Below are 17,346 nucleotides of genomic sequence, written 5' to 3'. Positions count from 1 at the left end.
ATCTAAGGAGTGCTTAAGGGGAATGTGTTGGGGGCAGGGGAGATTTGGTCCCAAGGGCTGCTGGAGAAGTCATATCAGGAGCTTACATTTGCTATGACTGGGCTGCTGCCTGGGGCATGCGCTTGTGTGAAGGGGCTGGTGTCAGTTTAAGGTGTGCAGGCTGCTTGGCCAAACAGAATGGAGGTGGAGGCAGCAATACTGTGGAGTAGCTGAGCCAGACTCCGGACACCTAGTGACTCAGAGTGTCAGGACTTCACTGGCAAAGAGAAAACAAACTGTGTGAGTGTCCTCATAAAGTGCAGGCCCTCCCTTTTGAAGTGAAGCAGCCATTGGAAAGCATTTTAAATGCTTACGTAATTTTCACGATGACATTCTAATTTTTTCCAGAGGCAAGAATTAGATGAAAAAATTGCCCGGGTATCAAAAGAAAGGCAGGAACTTGCTTCTAAAATCAAAGAGGTAAGTCGTTTACTTACAACATTTTCCTGTTGTTTTTTTTTCTTTTTTTTTTTTGAATTTGCTTTTTTTGTTTTTTTAATCTTTATTGTTGAGAGTATTACAGGTGTCCCATTTTTTCCCCCCATTGACCCCCTCCACTTCGCTCCCACCCCCTCCCCAGGCTTTCACCCCGTTATTGACTGTGTCCATGGGTTATGCATATATGCATATAACTTCTTTTGTTAATCTCTTCCCACCCTCCACTCCCTTCCCTCTTTCCTCTGAAATATATCGTCTGTTGCCTGTGTCAGTGTCTCTGGATCTATTTAGTTCGTCAGATTCTTTTGTTCATTAGCTTCTTCTTAAATAAGACCCTTCAACTTTTCCTGTAGTTCTGGTCTGGTGGTGATGAACTCCTTTAGCTTTTCCTTGTCTGAGAAGCTCTTTATCTGACCTTCAATTCTAAATGATAGCTTTGCTGGGTAGAGCAATCTTGGTTGTAGTTCCATGTTTTTCATCACTTTGAATATTTCTTGCCACTCCCTTCTGGCCTGCGAGGTTTCTCTTGAGAAATCAGCTGAGAGTCGTGTGGGTGCTCCCTTGTAGGTAACTAATTGCTTTTCTCTTGCTGCTTTTAAGATTCTCTCTTTGTCTTTAACCTTTGGCATTTTAATTATGATGTGTCTTGCTGTGGGCCTCTGGGTTCCTCTTGTTTGGGACCCTCTGTGCTTCCTGGACTTGTAAGTCGATTTCCTTCCCCAGGTAGGGGAAGTTTTCTGTAATTATTTTTTCAAATAGGTTTTCGATTTCTTGCTCTCTTTCTTCCCCTTCTGGCACCCCAGTAATACGAATGGTGGGCCTCTTGAAGTTGTCCCAGAGACTCCTTATACTATCTTCATATTTCTGGATTCTTTTTCCTTTTTGCTGTTCTAGTTGAGTGTTTTTTGTTTCTTCATGTTCCAAATTGCTGATTTGATTCTCAGCGTCCTCTACTCTACTGTTGATTCCCTGTAAATTATTCTTCCTTTCACTTCATGTAGCCTTCATTTCGAATTGATACTTGATTATATTATCGATTTTCTCAGTTGTTTCCCTAATAGTATGCTTAAACATCCTTATAAACAAAATTCTGAACTCTGTATCTGTTAGCTTGCTTGGATCTATTTCATTTAGTTCCTCTTCTGGAGATTTCTTCTGTTCTTTCCTATGTGACATGTTTCTTGGCCTCCACATTTTGGCTGCTTCCAGGTGTTTTGTTTCTATGTATTAGGTAGAGCTGCTATGTCTCCTGGAATTTGTAGAGTGGCTTTGTGTAGTAGGTGTCCTGTAGGGTCCAGTGGCTCAGCCTCCCCAGTCACCTGAGCTGGGCCTTCTAGGTGCTCCCCTGTGTGGGCTGTGTGCACTGTGTTGTAGTTGAGCCTTGGTTGCTGTTGGCGTCACTGGGAGGAATTGACCCCCAAGCCAATCAGCTGTGAGGACCAGCTGCAGCTACAGCCAAGGAGCTGCTGTGCTGGAGACACCCCTATGGAGCAGGATTTACTTCAGTGGGGCTTCAGTGTTCACCAAGTGCGCCCCTTGAATGTCACTCGTGGATGTGGTAGGGTTGTAATCCAGCATGGTCGAGTCTCTGAGGTGCACTGTCTCTGAGGCCTCCCTGGAGGTGCTAAGTCAGCCTCTGCCTGTGCCTTGCCCAGGGCCACCCAGCATGAGCTACATAGCAAACCGTAGTTGGCTGCTACTTGCGCTGGGCTTAGAGGTGTCCAGGAGAGGCCAAGCTATGAGCCAATGCAGCTGCCGCTAGTGCCAGGCCTGGGCCACTTATCAAGCCATATGGGGCCCGCTGCTGCGTCCTAAGCACGAGGTTTTAGAGGCCACTTGCACAGAAAAGCCCCTGAAAATTGCCTGGATGAGCTTGCAGGTAGGGAGGGGAGGGGCCAAAGGTGTGAGTCAGGTGCTGGAGATTCAGATATGGTGCCTGCCTGCTGGCTGTGTGCGGGGAGGGCTGTCCACAGGAGCAATGGCCTCTGCCAGCCCTTCTGCCTGGGAGGAAGCCACCCCTCCACCTCTCGCCCGGATTCCAGGCAGGTTAGTTCTTCCCCGAGTGTCCCAGGTCCTTTCAAGCTGCTGCCCAGCGCTGGGCTCAGAGGGAGTGCGTCCGAGTGAGTCCGCGCGCGGGCCCTTTACGAGGAGCTGCTGGGGCTCCCGCAGCCTCCGAGACCCTTAGCGACAGTCCCCGCTGGTTTTCACAGCCTGGAGTTGTGGGGACGTCTCTTCCCAGCCCTGGAGCTCTAGGCTGGGGGCTGTTGTGGGCCTGGGACCCCTCCCTCCTCCGGGAAACCTCTGCCACCGAGATTCCCTCGCGGGTTTAACCCGCGGCACCGGTTGTGGGCCCACCATGATCCAGTCCTGATCTGCCTGCATTTCCGCCCCTCCTACCACTCTTGATGCTCCTTCAGTTCCCTGGTTGTGGGGCTTCTGTTCAGCTGGATTTCAGGAGGCTCTGAGTGAGGGCAGCTCTTTATTTTAGCTGTAATTTTGATGTGGTTGCGGGAGGCGGCGGGTGCAGCTATTACCTGTGCTGCCATCTTGATATGTCCTCTTTTTCTTTTTTTAATTATGATAGTTTAGACAATCTCTGGGCTTTTATCAATTGCGTTTAAAAATGTTTTTATTATGAGAAATTTCGAACAAATACAGAAGTGGAAATTGTGTAATTACATGTATATTTACATTTGTTTCTGTAGCCTAATAATGAGTTCTTATCACCACCTGAGATTTCTAAGGAAGAAGTGATTATAGAATAGCTTTCCTATTCTAGGTCTGGGTAAGTATCAAAAGCCTCTTGTCAGATGCTCTACTCCACCTCCCCGAACTGCGCGATCAACTGGGATATCTGTAGCCAGATGAATTGTTAATAAAATAAGTTCGTGGGTGTTTCGCTATTAAAAGGAAGAAATAACATGCATCTGGATTCAAGCAGTGACAGTGGCAGTTCCCTATGCATTTCCTCAAACAACCCAGCGTTTCCATTGGGGTCAAGGATGTTCTCAGTATTTTTGAGATTTTTCTTTTGAATCTCCTTGTTAGCCTTCCCTGTGTGGCTTTATAAATACAATTGCGTTTAATGTGTATTTGCATTAGCAATTTGTTTATTTCAATTAAAAATTAGGTGGAAACTTTTCAATTTTAAACTGAGCCAAACTATCTTCCGGAATTGAGGGAGGAAGTCCGTGTTTGCAGGCAGCGTGGCTTCCGCTACTGGTCATGTTGCTCTGTAGCTGTTGCAGTTGACTGTTTCCTCACTTGGCTGAGAAGAGATGGGCGATAGCGCTTCGGCACGTGTACTTTGCAGGGCCACCATCGCCACCCTCTGCCCGAGCTCACACGAGAGCTTCGTAGTCCATGCTGACTGTCTGTCCTGCACAGGGCTGAGTCACTGCTGCTTTTCGGGAGTGGGACCAGGCTAACTCTGCTGAGATACTAGTTTGCGACTGAACCCTGCATGGTGTGCAGTGAGAGGTGTCATTCACTGTGCCTGGTTCCACCACAGTACAGTTGTATCTTTGGTCTGAGGTGGTGAATTCACATATGTGGAGGGCAGACTTAAGTCACACTAGGATTTTCAATTGTGCAGGTGGTTGGTGCCCTGAGCGCCCGCGTTGTTCCTGGGTGAGCTGTATGTTGCCTTATAGAGGGAGACCAGGGTTGTGTTCTAACTGGAAGTAGAATGCTCATCAATTTTGCAGGTTTTTTTGTTGGTAGTAGCCTTTATAAAAGGAAGAATAGCTTTATGAACTTAAAAACAAACAGAAAAACACATGTTCCAGCCCAGTTCTGACCCGGCTTTGCTCAGACAATTGCTTCCCGAATTGGGAGGGTGGTTCACTCCCTGCATAGTCTGACCCGCCCACGTACATCTGGCCAAATCAAACCCTGGATGAGCTTTTCTCTGTGCCTGAAGCTGTTCTAAGCTTAGACTGTACTGCAAATAGTATTCTTTCCCATGGTTTCCGATCATCTTGGATGTTTCTGCTGTTTTTCCAGATTGAGGTTCTCCCTTTATGTTTACTAAATTTTACTCTCACATAATAAAGGTGGGTGTTTTATAGTAAAATAGGCTCCCGTGGTCTAAGATTTACATACAGCTGAATGGTAGCGAGCCTCTGCTTGTCACAGGTCCAAGGCCGCCCCCAGAAGACCCAGAGCATCATCATCCTGGAGTCGCACGTCATCTGTTGCACCCTGAGCACAAGTGGCGGTTTGCTGCTCGAGTCTGCTTTCCGGGGCCAAGGAGGTGTCCCCTTCAGTTGTGTCATCGTTGACGAGGTCAGTGAGCAGTCGGCCATTCGCCTTTGACTAGTGCTGTGCAGAGTCTTCTGTGAACGGGGGGCGGGGGGTGCTGAGGTGTCGACACGGTGGTCTTCGCGCCTGACTTTCCCCACCATTGCGCGTGTGCATTCGTGTTGAATGTGCTGCCAGGGACTCCTCACGCCCAAACCGCTCTTGCAGGGCGGATTCTCCCTCGAGGGTGCTAGATTGTTCCTCCCAGAGCCCCTCCAAGGACTGCCTGAGCTGCTCGGAATCGCTCAGTTTACCTTTTGCTGCATTTTTAACATAACTTTGGACAGCTCTGGGCCACACTATTTTCCCAGTATGTTTATTGAGCAGACAGTTTTTAGGTACCTACTGTTTGCCAGACGTAGAGCCAGAAGACAACAGGGATGGAAATGAGATAGAGAATTGGTCCAGGAGGTCCAAGGTCTGTAGTTCCCAGTGAGAGCGGGCAGAGGGGGCCGTGGTGAAGCGGCGGCCAGTGCCAGCCAGCCGGGTCTTGCAGCAGAGAGCCGCTGAGGAACAAGGAAGACAGCGGGACGGGGCGGGGCGGGCCACAGCCAGCAGCTCCAGCAGACCTTCCAGCTTGTGGCTGGCTCCCAAGTGTCAGTGGCACCTGAGTGGTGACTGACTTCAAAATACATGTGTGATATTTCTTTTGAGTGTTTTGTTTTGTTTTGTTTGTTTCTCTAAAAAAAGTTTTTGCTTTTGATATTTGGTGCAGAAGGAGAAAGTGTTTTCTTTTCTGAGTGGTTAGGGTTAGAGCTTTTGTGCGTTAGGTAAACGGCACATGGGTAAACAAAAAGATAATTAAGCTGATTTCTCCATTCTGTACTTTGTCATTCAGGCTGGGCAGGCTTGTGAAGTTGAGACCCTCACCCCCCTCATCCACCGCTGCAACAAGCTCATCCTTGTAGGGGACCCGAAGCAGCTCCCCCCCACAGTCATCTCCTTGGTGAGTCCCTCGCATTCTGATCGATTTAAGGTGGAAGAGGCTTTTTTGGAATTGTTTGGGGGGCAGTCTTTGTTGGATCATCGTTTTTTATTTGCAGGGAAAAGTGTTGGAAAGTCTGGGAAAAGAGATCCACTATTTGAGTCTTAATAGTCAAAGTCTTTGAAAATGCCCCTTTGTTGGTAATTGTGCTTGTGTATGTGACAGGAGCCATGTCGGAGACCAGAGACTAGGAAGACCCTGCTCCATGTGCTCTGGGCTTTTCCTTTTGGGACAGGCATTGTGCAGCAAGTAGTCTTTAAGAGGGCTTATTTACAGTAACATTGATTGTTTCTGTTTGAGAGCATAATCCAGAAATAATTGTTAAAATCTGTGTTACATTTTTTTTTGCTTTCGTAATGGAGTCAGGTGACTTCTGTTAGCATCAGAATAGCTTCAGTGTGGTCATTTACAAGATCACCAAACTCCATGGCTTTTCAAGGGCCAAGTTCAGAAACATCTTTCTCTGACTCTGGTGGTTGGTAATGGGCCCAAACCTTGCTGTGCACATACTAGAGCACAGTAATTGTTTTTATAACAATGGGACAGGTACAGGCAGCTTCTCCGAGATGACTGCTTTCTTCCCCCTTCCAGAAGGCACAGGAGTATGGCTACGAGCAGTCGATGATGGCCCGCTTCTGCAGGCTGCTGGAGGAAAGCGTGGAGCACAACCTGAGCGGCAGGCTGCCTGTCCTGCAGCTGACTGTCCAGTACAGGATGCACCCAGACATCTGTCTCTTCCCCTCCAATTACATTTACAACAGGAGCCTGAAGACCAACAGGTGGGCTTCACTCATCACTTGGTGGCTGATTTTGTTTGTAGGGTTAGCTGCTTAGGAAGCAGAGCGAGTTTACTCTGTTCTTAAATCTTGTCATAAAAGCATAAGTCAAAGGTTTCATAATTTTCTCTAATTATAAAAGTCATGTTGATTGCAGCAAATGTTGATAAGAAAAAAGAAGGGGGAAAACACCCATATTTGTACTGCCCAGAAGTAATTACTAGTGACATTTTGGTGTATCATCTCCTAGTCCTTTTACTATGTATACCTTTTTAATTTTTTTTAACTCAAAAAAATCATACCATGCTCTACATAGTAGTAAATGGCTTGCTTTTCTTACTTCCTGTATTATGAGTAGCTTTCCAGTTATAATTGTTATTAGCTTTCCAGTTATAATTGCTCTAATTACAGAGCTCATTCTCTTAGCACCAGAGTAGAAATAAAGTTGGATTTCTACCTTCCACTAAGGCATGTTTCAGTAAAAGAAGGTCCTTCTTGTGCCCTCATTTGCCCCAGCTTCCTCCTTACAAGGACAATGGTGATACTAATTTAAGAATTATCTATATGACTTGTCTTGTGTCCTGAGTGGTGGCTGCTTTCTTGTAGGGGGACTGAGACCACGCGGTGCTCCTCAGACTGGCCGTTTCAGCCCTACCTCGTGTTTGATGTCGGGGACGGCTCCGAGCGGCGGGAGAATGAGTACGCTCCCCCCCCACACTCCCAGGGAGGCCCCAGAGCCTCAGAGGGCTTGATCCGTATTTGTGTTCAAAACGCTGTCCATACACATCTCTGTCTAATGTCAGAGCCTGGTCGCTGTTATCTAGCAGGGTGCTAAAATAAATTGCTAGCATCTTTCTCTCTACATTTCAGCCTTTTAATCCTTAAGTGTGTAACGAGGATCATATTACCTAATATGTGGTTGGCACTTTAGTGAATCCATGCCAAGCATGTGTCTTTTTCCATCTTTTTTAGCTCATATGTAAATGTTCAAGAAATAAAAGTGGTCATAGAATTGATTAAACTTCTTAAAGACAAAAGAAGGGACATCACTTTCCGAAACATTGGCATAATAACCCATTACAAGGCTCAGAAGATGATGATTCAGAAGGAGCTGGACAAAGAATTTGAAGGAAAAGGGTGAGGCAAATGTGTCTTTACAGATATTTCCAGTTTCTCTGTTGAATTAAAGAGAAGAAAGAGGGACTAGAAGGGAAGGAGGAAAGGAAACATTGTGGGGAGTGATTTTATACCAGGGTGGTCAGGAGTCGGGGTCAGGGGTGGGCACGCTTGCAGCCCTGTGGACAGAGCCTCCTGCCTTGGGTGCTGATCACAGGAGACCTGACAGTGAAACTCACCGAGCAGCTCCCCAGACCTTTCCCTTTAGGTCCATGACTGTTGGTCTGAATTCTGATTCTGAGGAGATGCAGGGAGTCACATTGTCACTTAGAATAAATGGTTTACCCCTTTTAGTGTCTTTATGTATAGGGAGAGGATCATGTTTTTGTCTCCTTTTTACCTCAACAGTAAAATTAAAGATTAAATATTGGAAATCCATTGACTCAAAAGTGTCTTAACCTAGAAACACACAAACTACCAAAATTGACTCTAGAAAAAATAGAAAATGTGAACAGACCTCTAAAAAGTAAAGCGATGGAGTTAATAATCAAGTACTTTCCAACAAAGAACTCAGGACCCAGTTTTGTAAATGGGTAAATACATTTTGAGCCATGTGTACAATCAAATCTACAGTCATGAAAGGAAGCACTGGCCCGTGCTACAACGTAGATGAGCCTTGAAAACACTGAGCGAGAGAAGCTAGGCTCAAGGGCCACGAGCTCTGATTCCACTGACATGAAATGTCCAGTGTGGAAGAGTTTCTAGCAATAGGAAGTAGATTCCTGGTGACCAGGGGCTGTGGGGGAGGGAAAATTGTGACAGGGTTTCTCTTTTGGGTGATGGAAATGCTGTGAAATTAGTGATGCCTGCACAACATAGCAAATGTACTTAAAAACCACTGAAAGGTGTACTTTACAATGGGGAGTTTATGTTATGTGAATTATATTTCCATAAGTACAGATACCATGAAAAAGGTTTCTGAGAAAGACTACTTTATGAATATGTATGTTTAATAGTTATCTTACCTTTTTCAGTAAACACTTCTCTTTTGTAAACAGGCCAGCAGAAGTGGATACTGTGGATGCATTTCAGGGTCGTCAGAAAGACTGTATAATTGTCACATGTGTCAGAGCAAACGCCATGCAAGGCTCAATCGGGTAAGTAACTGTCATCATTGAGGTTTTAAGTTGTGAAATTGATCCACTGTTGGGTCTGCTTCTCCTGAGAGCTTTTATATTAACCCATGACACGGCGTGAATCTGTTCTGTCATTTAATAAGAGTGAAATAAGTCATTGGATCAAGTGTGTTTTGCAGGGGCCTGCTGGTCTCCCACGGGATGTGTCGTCTGTGGCTTTTTCTCATCTCTCTGTGTTTTCTGCTTTGGCCGAGTTAATCTTAACTACGGTCAGTTTACTTACCAGAGATGCTCTGGGCACTGTAGTGGGTGACAGAAAACTCCCCTGAGCCTCAGGGTCTGAGATTTTTTTCTTCCCATGAGTAGCAGATGAAATTTACAGATTGTAAGTATGTTTAATTGTTCTTAAAATAGTAACTCAAGTTCTCTCTGCCCCTGCCTGGAAATAGTCTGCATGTACAAATGGAGGCCAGTTATCTCAGGACCACTTTGTAAACAGCGCATTCTTTTCCAGCTCACCTGAAATTTCAGCTTTACTGTGTAGCAGTTCTGTTATTTCTGAGCTCTTAATGACCTGTTGTTACATTTGTCTGAGGTTTGTGTGTTTCTGCACTAGTTCTACAGTATTTTAGTAATCTCAAATAATTTAAATTCAAGAATAATCGATCTAGTATCATATTTTTAGGATGTCTTGAAGGCTTAGAAATCATACTGTTAAAATTGCCAATATTTTATTCAAGTCAAAATAGGAGATTGACAGACAGATGCATCCCTTTGAAGGAAAGCACTGGGTATTTTGTTTGCTGTTTTTAAGGGGAATTGCTTCTGTGCCAGGTACCCTGTGTTGGGAAGATGAGTGAGGAAGCACTGTGCCTTTACATGCCGGAGCCCACGGAAAACTGTCTAGAATACTACCTGTGTCTCACCGACACTGGTGCACTACGTCCCTCTGTAGAAAGAAGTAACTCTTTTTTTCTTTGCCTAGATTTCTGGCGAGTTTGCAGAGGTTGAATGTCACCATCACACGAGCCAAGTACAGCCTCTTCATCCTTGGTCACCTGCGGACCCTGATGGTAGGTCATTCTTGGTGGCCAGAGAACTCGGAAGCTTGCCCATTGTTACTGATAGGGGCTGAAGGTTAGCTTTTATTCTCCAACATGACAGTGGTCTCGAGGGTCCATGGAGACATGAGACAATGAGCCTCTTCCCCGAGTTCTGTGTCCCCCAGCAGCTTCTCCCTGGAGCTGTCATACACAGAGACTACTCAGCCTCAGCCCGAGCCCAGGCATCCCGTGTCCTGTCAAGGTGGCCTTTAAGGAAATCGTATCTGCATCCTAGGATGTTAGATGATGGGGGAGTCATACACGTGAAGTGTTAGCACCCGCCGAGTGCAGCCGCCGTCTCCTGTCTCGGCCCTGAGAGCAGAGCAGCGGTGTGGGGCTGGACGCAGGACGGGGTGCAGCTGCGGCTCCAGGGGGCTGCAGGCAGGTTGTTTGGGAAACAAATGTCCGGCTTCACTTGGTGACAGCACAGCCAGCTGAAGCTAAAATGTGCTGCTGGCCTGACGGCGGGGCTTGCTTTTGGTTTCCCTCGTTTCTCTCACAGTCGCCAGCTGGCTGAGGAGAGGTTTCCGCTCTTTGGTTGGTGCCACCAGAGGGCGCTCAGTCTCATTGAACTCTTACCCGCTCTGTCTTCACCTTGTGTTGTGTACCCCCTTGAAAGAATTTTTAAAACTGTGTACCTCCTATTCTAAGCTTAAGTATTGCTAAAGGCTTTGCTTCTAGTGTATTATAAAACGCTGACATTTTAAAATGAAGCTTTTAAAAACAAATCGAATGCATCGCTCTTTAGTGCGTGCAGTGGACGGGAGCTCAGCATTATCTCCGCTTTTTGAAACTGAAGTTCCTTCTGTTCATTCTCGTTGGGGCTAAAGTTGAGGGGGAATAGGTTTTTGTAATCAGAAATCTTTCTGTTAATGTCACTGTGTTGCTTCTCTGCCACACAAATTTATATATAAATTGAACATTTAAAAACTTATCTTTCATAACTATTTGTGTAAACTGTGAAGGGTGTACAGAACTGCTCTGTGCCTTTTTTTGTGTGCAAATTCCTGTGAATCTATCGTTTCCTCGAAAGCGTTTTATTTTCTTCTTAATCCTCACACGAGGGTATGTTTCCATTGATTTTAGAGAGAGAGGAAAGGGAAAGGGGAGAAGGAGAGTGAGAGAGAGAGAGAAGGAAAGCTAGATGTGAGAAAGAAATATCAATTTGTTGCCTCCCATATGCTCCTCAACTGGGGATCGAACCCAAAACATGGCAATCAAACCCGTCACCATTTGGGGCATGGGATGACGCTCCAGCCACGTAAGCCACATCGGCCAGGGCTCCTTGATGGCCTCACGGGCCCAGGGCAGCAGTGCCTCCTCTCCCCTCAGCCTTTGTCTGTGCTCATGCTCCCTCTTCCTACCAAGCCTGAGTTCTGAAGGTCATGCAGGGGCAGTTTACTGCCGAGGGAATGATCAGAGGGAGGGAGGAAAGGGGCGCGCAGCCGGGGCTTTCCTTTCCTTAGATGTGCTTTTCTAACCTCAGCTCCTCTGGAAAAGAGACAGAAAGTGGCGCAACGCATAGCCTTGGGTGAAGATGATTTTAGCCCTTTGTAGTTTGGGTGGCCTTCGGGAATTTGATGAAAGCTATGGTGTTTTTTCTAGAACAGTCACAAGCACTCAGAAGTTAGGGCTTCCTAAAGCCAAGCCTTCCTGCTCCCATTGCCATCCCTGCAAGAGGCAGGCAGGACCAGATCAGCAGCCAGGGCACTTCCTGAGGGGACGACAGAGTGCGCTGTCCACAATGTCCAGTGCACTGATCGCTGGTCACACGTGGCCACCGAGCTTGTGAAACGTGGCTGGTGCACCTCAAGTTTTCACTTTGATTTTAATTAGTTGATATATAAATAGCTCCCTGAGGCTGCTGTTCAGGTGCAGCCCTGTCCTTGCTCTTGTGCAGCAGGCGCCACCATGGGGAGCGGCGGGTGTTCTGCTCACAGTGGTCGACTCGGACAGGCTGTTGGGCTGTATGCTGACCTTTTTTCCCCCCACCCTAATAGGTAACAGGTCCTGGAGAATCTGTTCATGAAAGTCTGTTTCCTTTGTTCAGAAACAAAGCGGGGCCCTCCCGCTCCCCAGGCATGCGAGTATTTGTTGGTGTGTAACTTTTCTTCCCTCTTGGTTTCAAGGACAATCAGCATTGGAACCACCTGATTCAGGACGCACAGAGGCGTGGTGCCATCATCAAGACCTGTGACAAGAACTACAAACACGACGCCATGAAGATCCTGAAGCTCAAGCCTGTACTGCAGCGGAGCCTCACCCACCCTTCTTCCACAGCCCTGGAGGGCTCCAGCCCCCAGGGCGGCTCGCCCAGCAGCAGGCTAGACAGAGACCTGGTCAGGACGTTGCTTCCTGCTTCTCTGTACCACACACCCTTGGATGGTAAGGAAGCTGCTGGTACTGTTGCTGCAAAGGACCCTGAGAAGCCTCCTGTTAAAGACCAGCTTCGGGACCCACGACTGTTCAGAAGGATGGGCATGAACCCTAAAGCCAAAGGGAACTGCCTAAGGGACCCAGAGCCCTTGAGCACCCAGCTTCCTGGAGCAACCCCTCCCTCGGGAGAGACCAGCTTCCCTGCGAGTCCCCTGGCTCTGGGCAGCACTGGGGAGCTGTCTGCGGCCACAGGGAGCAACCAAAGACCTCACGTGCCATGTGAACCTCCTGTTGCCAGCGCTGACTCCACAAACAAAAGAACCTGTGGCCAGGGAGGGGAGCACAGGCGCCAGAGACAGACCAGGGCGTACAGTGACGGGGACCAGGGGATGCTTAGCTCTGTGAGCTTTCACACCAAGAGGACCTGTGGCTGGGACGACAGGAGACCGAAGGAGGAGGGCAGCAGTGTGAAGAGAAGAAAGCGATAGTAAAGCCAGGTGACGTGCCTGTCGGCCACGGCGTTACTGCAGACAGGTGGCTGGCTACTAGGACGACCCAGATAGTTTTTTTCTTGAAAGGAGTCTGTGTGGTGGTGGTGAACATGGAAAATGTATCCGAACCCCTGAGCCTGTAGCTCATCTTCAGTACTTTTTTGTCAGTTGCAGAAACTCTCAGAGGGCTTGTGTGTAATAATGCCCGTGAGGCCACAGGCTTGAAATGTTGGTCTGTGGTTCTTCTATAAAAAGTTAGGTCAGACTGGAGTGAGTGTTGTAAAAATTGAAATGTATATTTGTATAGCAAATAGCAAATTCCTTTTAAAATTTAACCTAGTTGATAGCTTTTCTTCCCCCTGCTTAAAACGTTAATCATTTTCACCAGAACAAACTTTATATTAAAAAAAGAGAGAAAAGGAGGTGGAGGGCGGGCCCTCTCAGCTCTTGTTGCAGGCAGACTGGGACAGGCCAGGGGTCCAGGACATGCGGGTACCACTGCTGGTCAGTGTCTAGTTCTTCACAGAGGCGCCGGGAGCCTCCTGGAGGAGACTCTGGGGAGCGGAGTTCTGTTAGGTCAAGTTCTGCTGATGCACATTTTTAGACGAGGCCCCTTGGCACAGACATGATGTTTCTGTGACAAGTTCAGCTACCTCTTTTAGTAAGCACCTAGCTCTCCAGCAAAAATTCTTATCCTTCCTGAAATAGATGACTGAAATGAAATATCTCTTGAATTAACATTCAGACGCCCAGCATATTGAGCTTCCTGTAACTGGTGGGTCCCCCCCCAGAGGTGGCCCAGGGCTGGGTTACTGCGGGCTGCTCTACGACCACCTCGGCTTGCTGTGAAAGCCTGCAGGTTGCCAGGGGAACCCAACCGAGACATTCATTTTAGGTAGAGCCTGGAAAGCTCCATGTTAAATACCTTCCCAGGGGATTCTGGTCACCAGGCAGCTTAGGAACCATGAGGGCAGGCTGGGCATAATACATGGTGTCCCCCAAAAAATGTATACACAGTTTAGCAGCTGATATCTCAATCGATGTATGTTTCTTTTCAAAGATTTACCCCATTGGAATTAATTATTCAAAGTGTGTATAATTTTGGGGAACCCTGTATTTTAGGCATGAATGAAACACCCTTTTCAAAGAGAAGGCTAGAAGAGGGATGGATGTAAGTACTTTCAGTTCAGGACCAGGAAGAGTTGGCGTTTCCTGGGATCTCGGAGGCCATCCTAACCTGTGAAAATACACCGGGGCTGAGAGCAGCTGGTGGTAGGGCACCGTGCTTTTGTGGCAGAAAGTGGCCGTAGTGAGTGGAGGTTTGAGAGACTTGGAGAAGGAAGGGGTGCGAATCTCAGAGCCCACTTTTCCAAACACATACAAAATGAACTGGGAATATTGCAGATGTGAGCATGCGTGTTAGTGGCAGCTGACAGTTGTTGAAATCGGGTTTGGGGGACTTCACTGCAGCCCACTAGCTACTTGGGGTAGGAAAACAAACCCCAAAGACGAGTGTGCGCCAGTTGAACTTTGCCATCTGATTTTTAAGCAAAAAGGGCTTTGTGTTAGTCAGAAATTCTACTGAAGCACGTTACTAAGAGTTCTTAAAAAAGCAATGTTTGGTGGCCAGAGTTTAAACATTCTACCCTCTCATTGCCTGTGTTCTCACTGGTGTCCAGACAGCATCCCTGTCCCTTGGTAGCACATTTTCTCTGGGGGGGCAGAGTCCGTCCTTGGCTGTGCCACCAAAGAAAGTGTAGGGTGGGGGCAGGGGCTCCATAAGCTCCCCACAGGTGCCTTGGGCAAGAAATCTCATTGTTACTCTAAGTTTACTTTCCTGCTGTCCTGGTGAAATGCTCAATTTAGCAGATATTCGGAGTGATGACAACAGTGTAGTCTGACAACTGTAACCTTGTAAAGGAGGCATGGCAAAACTGCTGGGGCGAGGTGGTCACCGACTGCTTCTCCAGCAGGCAGCTCAGGAAACAGGTGTTCCTGGGATCGTGCTTTGTTGCCGTGCCCGACGGCCCGACGGCGTTCTTTCCGGTTCAGTTGGATGCCTGTCCTCACGCGCTCTGTTCACCTGTGGCTCCCCGGCCCGATTGTGCCTGGTGTAGCTGGAGACCCGCGTAATCCTTCCAAGGAACAAGCCTGTTTCCTGACAGCCTGTCCCAGCAGAACACGGTCATACCTGACTTGAAACCATTTGTTGTTCAGTTGGTAAAGGCATTTGCATAAAGCGTTCCATATGCATTGTGTGGCCTCTCTTGAAGTGGCTGTCCCAGCAGTGTTGCTAACGCGCAGTTAAGCTAACGGGCAAGGTGGAAAGGGCTGCCTGCTTCATCCTGGCCGAGGCGTCACACCTCTAAGTGCCCTGCCTTCTCTCAGTGTCAGTTCCCACATGAATATATTCTACCAACTTTGCTTTTCCTATGTAATCTGTCCTGGGTTTATTGTGCACAGTTTATTGAGTTGTAGTTTTCATGTATTATCAGAATTTTGATAAGTACATGTGAATAATCTGTGAGTTTTATAACCAAAATGTACCTAAACTGTTTTCTAAAGTTAGTTGTGCACATTATAGTTTTTTGCTGAAGCTTTGACTTTTTCTATGCTCTGAATTCCTAGCTGGGATTTGGAAAACATTAGGTCTATTGTCTTTGTTAAAACTTAAATTTTAAGAGAAAATAGCAGAATTAAAAAGTGGAAACACAACTGACATGGGTTAGGAATTCTCTGTTTTTGAACTAAGGTACAACATACTCCCTAGGTGATCTACCGGGGCTGCCATGCTGAAGTTATTTGGTGGGGATCTGTTTTCTCCAAACCTATTATCCAGCCCCATTCCACTCCCTGGCTCCCCACCCTCTTTGGGATCTTGTTCAGCATGGGCAGCGTGGTGGTGCCTCAGAGAGTGAAGCTTGGTCCAGCAGGAATGTGTGCTCCCCCTAGGCTGAGATGGGGGGCACATGAACAGCAACCTATGAAAGGAGCTCCCAGGGCCCCGTCAGTGGAGGGGCAAGTGTAGATGTCCCTGTCAGAGCTGCATGCTGATGGACACATCAGAAGTGGAATGCGTTCTGTAAAAGCTGTAACTTCAGGGAGTTACACCTTGTAGTCTGTGCTCGTTAGAAGGCACGTGCCCTCAGCCTCGGTGTCAGTGTCCCCAGGGTGAGTGAGCAGACAGCCTCACTAGCTGCTTGCTTATTCCAGATGCCTGTCCACATTCCCAGGAGGGTCAAGTGACGTATTTGGGGGTTATGGGCCTAAAAAATTCACCCAATGGCCTGATGAGAGCTGTGCACCCTGCAAGGGCCGTGTTGGAGGAATTTGCTACAGCGGGAGCCATGATTTCTAAAGTCACTCCCGCCCAGCTCAGGCGCAGTCACTGCCACCTCGTGGGTTTCCCACTCATTGAGGGATAAATAATTCAGGAAAGAAACTGGAATTTAGCTCCAGCTTAAATAGAATTTATAGTGTTGTGTGGCACCATGAGGCAGGTTCTTCGCACACGGGGCTCCTCCATCACTCTAAAAGAGTTGAATTATTGTCGCTCTTCCTGCACAGAAGGCACTGGCCAAGTCAGATGGCATAAACGGTGCCCATGGGCGGGGTGCTGGGCACCGCCGCGACGGCCATGTGCCGTTGGTCCTTGCAGCCCGAGCTCCAGGCAGCATGGCTGCAAACAGAATCGTTAGAGTTTTCTACCCACAGGTGCACTTTGGAGTCACCGGGGAGCTTTTGCAAACCTCCTGCTCCTGGGCTCTACCCTAGAACTTCTGATTTAGTGAGCCTTGGGCCAAGTGAATTAAGGTTAGCAAGCTGGGGCTAAATTTGTGACCCGGGGACTGCATATGTCCATGGTGATTCTCAGGCCACCGATCAGCACACACTGGCAGCTCTTACCACGTTTTGTGGAATAAATCCCCTCCCCCAGTGTGTAAGATAGAGGGAAAGCGAAAGGCCGATGATGAAGTACACGGCGTCGAAGTGCCCACCCAGCATAGGAGTAGGACGCCCCCGATAGGGGGGCCTCTCCACGGCCCCCTGGTGGGGACCGCCGCCCTGCATTGCATGGAGAGCATGGGGCTCCTGCAGCCACTTGGGGAGCGGGGAGAGGAAGTGGGCACAGCTGGCATGTTGACAGAATGCGCCAGCAGTGTAGCGAGCACCAGGGCACTGACTTGTTTAACCCTCACCGTCACCCTATGCTGTCGGTGGGACTTTAACATCTCCGTTTCACAGATGAGGAGACTGAGGCGCTGAGACGGAGTCACTTGCCCATGGTTACCCAGGTGGCCCTTCGCCACCATCCCTTCTGCTTTTGGGACCACCTTCCCTTTCAGGGGAAAATGGGCACTGGGTCAGCTGTGAACTGTGCCACCAGGAACACAGCCACGGAGACTCGGGGGCCTGGCCAGACCCCGTCATGCCCGAGGGGAGCATGGGCCAGGCAGTGGGAAATCTCTGCCAGGAACCAGGGTCCTGTGGCCAGCAGACCCCTGGCTCTGGGTGGGGAAGAGGGCACTGGGGGAGGGGGAGGGGCACAAAACCCAAGGGTGGAGTGCTGCCTTTCTTATTTTA

The 17,346-nt window shown here is 48.1% G+C and overlaps 1 protein-coding gene across 3 annotated transcripts in view; it reads left to right on the top strand.

The window, feature by feature from the left end:
• The window catches only part of SETX (senataxin), a 55,680-nt gene extending 40,206 nt beyond the window's left edge, over positions 1-15,474 (top strand). For all 3 annotated transcript variants that reach the window (XM_081150926.1, XM_081150927.1, XM_081150925.1), the window contains 9 exons: positions 388-459; positions 4,615-4,764; positions 5,618-5,725; positions 6,356-6,543; positions 7,147-7,239; positions 7,513-7,677; positions 8,715-8,813; positions 9,778-9,865; positions 12,025-15,474. In XM_081150926.1, the coding sequence (XP_081007052.1) occupies positions 388-459; positions 4,615-4,764; positions 5,618-5,725; positions 6,356-6,543; positions 7,147-7,239; positions 7,513-7,677; positions 8,715-8,813; positions 9,778-9,865; positions 12,025-12,759 (1,698 nt within the window). In that variant the 3' untranslated portion in view covers positions 12,760-15,474. The remainder of the gene's footprint in view (positions 1-387; positions 460-4,614; positions 4,765-5,617; positions 5,726-6,355; positions 6,544-7,146; positions 7,240-7,512; positions 7,678-8,714; positions 8,814-9,777; positions 9,866-12,024) is intronic.
• The last annotated feature ends 1,872 nt before the right edge of the window (positions 15,475-17,346 follow it).

Source organism: Miniopterus schreibersii, assembly GCF_964146895.1.
Source record: "Miniopterus schreibersii genome assembly, chromosome: 11".
Taxonomy (NCBI): domain Eukaryota; kingdom Metazoa; phylum Chordata; class Mammalia; order Chiroptera; family Miniopteridae; genus Miniopterus; species Miniopterus schreibersii.
This window is presented reverse-complemented; position numbering and strand designations above follow the sequence as displayed.